The following is a 6,034-nucleotide window of genomic DNA, read 5'->3' as shown; positions in this document are numbered from 1 at the left end:
TTTCAGTTTCTGTCTACCAAATTCACTCATGAGGCTTTGGCTGACCTGAGGCTATAGTAGAAGACACTCTTTAAAGTACAGAGTTGAATTTCATGTAACCACCTGTTGGCAACTCTTCTCCCTCACCCCTATTTTGTTGTGAGTATTATCCATTTTTCTGGGCTCTTTTTGCAGCTATACCCTGTTGGAAATTTACGTTAGTTTTTGTATGAAAAAAAAAAAAGATGGGAGCAGGGCTTGTTAGTAGTTTGTAGAAGAAGCATTAAACAAGCCTGAAAAAAGACATGGTTTTTTTCGCATCAACTAAAAGATATGAAGGACTATGAAAGAAGGCGAATAGTATCAGGAGTGGGGAAAAGAAAATGAGAACTAACAGTCGATCGTTCTAGAACACCCAGACTAAAAGTGTAAGACTTTCCCTCTATTCATTACTAAATGTCTTTCCCACTTCTTCATTGTTAAAAGTACAGAAGCTAGAAAAGATCAATCATATTTCAGTCTAATTGTCATTGTGAATGACTGAAACTTTTCTGTCTCTGTCTCTATCGCTTCACTCCTTTTCTCTAAGAGAGTGAAGGTGCATGGCTCAGTGCTTAGGGGTATTCAGTCCACGATCATAAAGTCATGAGTAGGATTCCCTGCAGTGCGCTGTGTTTTTGAGCAAGATACTCTACTTCACCTCAGCTGACAAAAATGAGTTGTAGCTGTAATTCAAAAGGGCCAGCCTTGTCACATTCTGTGTGAAGCTGAATCTCTCTGAGAACTATGTTATGGTATACAAGTTTGTGGAATACTCAGCCACTTGCACATTAATTTTATGAGCAGACTGTTCCTTGATCAGATAAGCAGGAACCTTGTCATCATAATCGATGGGGTGCCATTTTTTAAAAAGAGTGAAAGACAAGGAAATGTTTCATATTGTAAGGTAAAAATGTCATGTGTTTAGTATAAGCAGTGAAAGCTAAGACAAAATAATTGCTATTCTGTTGTGTATTTGCCCTCGACTCATGCTCAGTTTGATAACAACAGCTTATGCATTGGTGTTTACCTGGGGGCTTGGGCTCCAGATCTGTGAGACCCACAAATGCTGCTCTTAGGACCGGATTAACACCCATAGTGACCCTAACTACTAAAAAGATCTTTCTGCCCCTATATTGGATTTTTTTTTGTTTTCTTCCAACCACTTGAAGGTTTATCTTGCTCCAGTCCACTCAGCTGTCCAAAATGTGTTGTATCTGTAATTGAAAGGGGCCAGCCTTGTCATATTCTGTGTGAAGCTGAATCTTCATGAGAACTACGTTAATGGTATGCGTGTCTGTGGAGTACTCAGCCACTTGCAAGTCAATTTTTTCCTCGTCTGGTAATGAAAAGTGAAAGTGACATCCAATATTTGCTGTAGTTATTTAACAATGTGTCTATGTATCTACTGTCTCTCTCATTTTCTCTCTTTCTCTTTCATTTAATCTGTGTCCCTCCTCTCTCCCGTTTTAAATTTAACAATGTGTGCTTGTATCTATGAATCTATTTTTCTTGCAATGTGATAAACATTTAAAAACACAGAACCAACACCATCATCACTCACTGTCTCTTTCACTCTCTCTCTTTATTCTTTCGCTCTCTTAGTCACTCTTTCTCTCTTCTCTGAAACATTTAAAAACACAAAACGAACGCCATCATCACTCACTGTGGCTTTCATTCTCTCTTTCTCTCATTCTCTCTTTCTCTCTCACTCTCTCTGTCTTTCTCTCCCACTCTCTCTCTTTCTCTCTTCCTCTCTGAAACATTTAAAAACACAAAATGGACATCATCACCACTCACTGTCTCTGTCACTCCTTCTTTCTCTCTCACTTTTTCTCACTCTCCCTCTTTCTCTTTTACTTCCTCTCTGTCCTCCTCTCTCTCGCTTTGCTATTCATTTCTTTGAAGTAAGTGTGACACACATGCCAGGTATATACAAAAAGAACAAATTGGCATATTAATATTATTGATGATGATGATGATGATGATTATAAAATAACACTCATAAACCTGGGGTCCCATAAAGCAGGTCATCATAAAGCGAGGCATTACTGTATTGTATGTGTGTCTGTAAGTGTATACATGTGTATTTTTCGTACTGAATTTAAAATTACTCTGTGGAACTGTGGAGCCCATGATGTGAGCAATAAATTTTAGAGTATTTTTGTTTATTTCAGTTTTATTTTCATCTTTACAGAATGTATCAAGCTTCTGTTAGATCATGGTTCTCCAATCCGAATAAAAAACTGTTTAGGCTGGACACCTTTGGCAGAAGCTGTGAGCTATGGTAACCGAAAAACAAGTGAGTAATATCTTTTTAGATGACAGTTTTTTTAAAAAACTTCATGTATTTCAGTATATGCTTTCTTTAATTTTTGCAAATGAAGAATTTAAATGAAGAAATCAATATAAGAGAGAAATTTGATGTAGTATCACTACTATCCAAAATCAAATTTAACTTGGACTAACAAGAGAGCTGTGACTTAATCATTTGATCTATAAACTTGACCTATAAAGTAGTCCATCTTTGTTGTGATAGCAACAAGGATGGTATGACCACTGTTCAAATTGGAAATTCATGACATATTGACTAAGGATATGATATCTTCAGAATGACAAAAAAGATTATAAATTACCAATTCAACAAATATAAAAGTACTAGAGTACCTAAGCCATAAATAATGATAGCTGATGTTTTACTAAACTTTGTGATAATTACATTTTGGTTTGTATATATAAATATTCAATTTTTCCAGTTGGAGGAATCATTGACATGAAAGTTGCTAGTGACAGTATGATGATGTACACAAAAACGCAAAAATAACTTGTAAATAAGGAAATTATATTTATCACTCCCCAAATATTATACAGATCTGATTACTTTTAATATGTACAATGTGTTGTAGTCAATGATTAACTCATTATTTTACCTTATGTTATTTTCTATAATAAATGCTCTACCTAATTTTACAAATGTTGTATTCAAAACTGCTTAAATATATGCATATTTACACATGGGTACATGATATTACAAAACAGTTACATACATTTTCTAAAGGTTTTCAAGAGACAGTAGGTTTAGTTTATGCAAAAGCTCTGCATTTACAACACATTTCATTTGAAGAAAAAGCTTTAAATGTATATAATAAGCATTATTATTTACATTCACTACAAAAGTCTCTGAAGAACAGTTTTACCTATGTAGACATAAGGAGGTACCGACACATATTAACCTGAATTTTTAATTACAAATTTTTTGTTTTTTGTTCTGCTTAACCCTTTAGTGTTTAGACCGGTCATAACCAGCTGAAAATTATTCCCCTCTATTAGTTTGAACCAGCCAAATCTGGTCGTATCTGATTTCTCTACGAAATTGCTAAAAAAGTAAACAAATTACATTATTGAATTCTTGTAGCTTTGAGATAATGCAAGATAAAGCTTAATGATATGATGTCAGCAAGTAGTGATTCTGACTTCGAAGGTTTTACTCTTGATGATGTACAAAATTTAAACGAAAACAACAGTGATTTATCTTTGCATAAATCATACTGACGTTTATGAATCTTCATTGGATTAGGAAGATTTTTATAATGAAAGTGATAAAAATGATATTGAAAACATTACGGCAACATAGCTGAAGATTACTACATCAACCACAATTCCCGATTTCACAGATAAGACTAGTCCACAATACAGTCTACCACCCAATGCTCAACCAGTGGACTATTTATTTTTATTTTTACCGGAAATTTTTTTTGAAAATGTCGCAGAGGAAACAAATGCTCAACGCATAATTTCTGTTGTTGGAAGACCTGATCCACTATGGCAGCCAAATGACACTGCAGAAATGCAAGCTTTTTTTACTATAAACATTACGTTTGGTATCAAGCAGCTTCGTCAACTGTGGAACTACTGGAATCCTGATATAAGGTTTGGTGATCCATATATCTCCAGCATTATGTCTAACTATAGTTAATTCATATATTCATCATCATCGTTTAATGTCCGCTTTCCATGCTGGCATGGGTTGGACGGTTTGACTGAGGACTGGTGAGCGAGAGGCTGCACCAGGCGAAATCTGATCTGGCAAAGTTTCTACAGCTGGATGCCCTTCCTAATGCCAACAATTCTGAGAGTGTAGTGGGTGCTTTTACGTGCCACCGGCACGAGGGCCAGTCAGGCGGTTCTTGCAATGACCACGCTCAAAAGGTGCTTTTTATGTACTACCTGCACAGGAGCTAGTCTGGCGGCACTGGCAACAACCACGCTCGAATGTTGTTTTTCACATACCACCGGCTCATGTGCTAGTAAGGCGACGCTGGCAACGATCACGCTCAGATGTGTTTTAACATTCCACTGGCATGAGTGCCAATCAGGCTATACTGTACTGTCAGATTTTGATTTGTTTACACTTGCCTCAATAGGTCTTCGCAAGCAAAGTTCATTGTCCAATGAATGAGGAGTACTCATAAGTGGGCCGGTTACACCCCACATTCGGATGTGCTTTTAACGTTCCACTGGCATGAGTGCTAATCAGGTAGTATTGTTTATGTAAAAAGTCACAAAGTACCTATGCCACTAAAGGACCACAACCACTTGAAATTTCGGGTTGACATTGCATCTCAGTTACGTGAGGGCTTTTCTTCCAGAAAGCACAGAACTGGGAGAAAAGCAAAATTAACTGAGGTGGATATCAACAGAGAAAATATTGACTTCCATAAAGTGGAAAAAATAAATTGAAGGAAAAAAGTTTGCAGACTGTGTTCGCTGCAAAAAAGAAAAATTGCCAAAGGATATCAGGTCAAGATCTCGTATATGTGTTTGTTTTTGCAAAGTGCACAAGCAAATATTGTGGACACTCCTCTTGAACCTGAATAATTCAAAATAATGTGAACAAATAAGCATTACATTTAACAGATTAATCTGAACACTAAAGGGTTAAAGCAAGACATACATGCATGCAGCATAATAAGCAGGCTAAAGTTGATTACATGATATCTCTCAATAAATTGAATATAAAAAGAATTAGTGGAATACATGAAGTAGAATAATTAATAGTAAAATAAATGTACATACAAATACATATAGCTTATTAAATATATATTGATGACACGTAGTCTATATATTGATGGCTAACCATTGTATTACTACATTTTTCATCAAAAATGCCATTAGGACAGCATGCTTCACAAGTATAAGGACATGTTTTAGACAAGCCAGACAAAAATAAAATTTATTGTCTATATTAATTATGATGAAGATAACTGAAAGAAACAATACTATAAAAGCCTTTAATGTGATATGTAGAAAATATCACATAAATCAATCATCATTAAACTATAAAAAATAAGCTATGTACTACCTATTTGCTTTTAAAAGAATAAAAAAGCACTTATTACTTAAGATGAAAAATTTTCTTAAAAACAAGTTAAGCTATTTTTCAAAGCTTGAAGCAAGAAGCAACCAATAGTTTCTTCTTTCTTAGTTGTCATTTATGATTAAGCATGGCATGGTAGCAGGAAAGAATTTCGTTTTTTTCTTTTCTTTTTCTTGTCTTCAGTGTTGTTTTCCTCTTTCATGACCAAAGATATTTGCACAACACTGACTGCAAGCATTACAGAATATTGTTGGTAGACTTGGTGTTGAGGATCTTTTCTCATTTTTGGCACATAAAACTCTGTGCCGGTGGCACGTAAAAAGCACCACTACACTCACAAAGTGGTTGGCGTAAGGAAGGGCATCTAGCTGTAGAAGCACTGCCAGATCAGACTGGAGCCTGGGGCAACCTCCTGGCTTCCCAGATCCCGGTTGAACTGTCCAACCCATGTTAGCATGAAAAACGGACGTTAAACGACGACGACGACGACGACTATTATTATTATTATTATTATTATTATTATTATTATTATTATTATTATTTTTGTTTCAGACAATTTGATTGCAACACCCTGTTCTTTCTTTTATAGCTTTTTGCCATTGTTTGCTATCATTTGCCGTCTTCTCCCATGTAATCACA

General features: G+C 35.5%; 1 protein-coding gene across 2 annotated transcripts in view; it reads left to right on the top strand.

Annotated features, from left to right (window-relative positions):
- LOC106878624 (protein IWS1 homolog) overlaps nucleotides 1–6,034 on the top strand; it is an 863,399-nt gene that overhangs the window by 92,156 nt on the left and 765,209 nt on the right. Inside the window, exon 3 of one of the 2 annotated variants that reach the window (XM_052971184.1) lies at nucleotides 2,196–2,320. In XM_052971184.1, the coding sequence (XP_052827144.1) occupies nucleotides 2,196–2,320 (125 nt within the window). The remainder of the gene's footprint in view (nucleotides 1–2,195; nucleotides 2,321–6,034) is intronic. The other variant, XM_052971183.1, reaches the window with a different exon arrangement.

Source organism: Octopus bimaculoides, chromosome 10 (assembly GCF_001194135.2).
Source record: "Octopus bimaculoides isolate UCB-OBI-ISO-001 chromosome 10, ASM119413v2, whole genome shotgun sequence".
In the NCBI taxonomy this organism is placed as follows: domain Eukaryota; kingdom Metazoa; phylum Mollusca; class Cephalopoda; order Octopoda; family Octopodidae; genus Octopus; species Octopus bimaculoides.
Note: the sequence above shows the minus strand (reverse complement) of the source record. Positions and strands in the feature narration are given on the sequence as shown.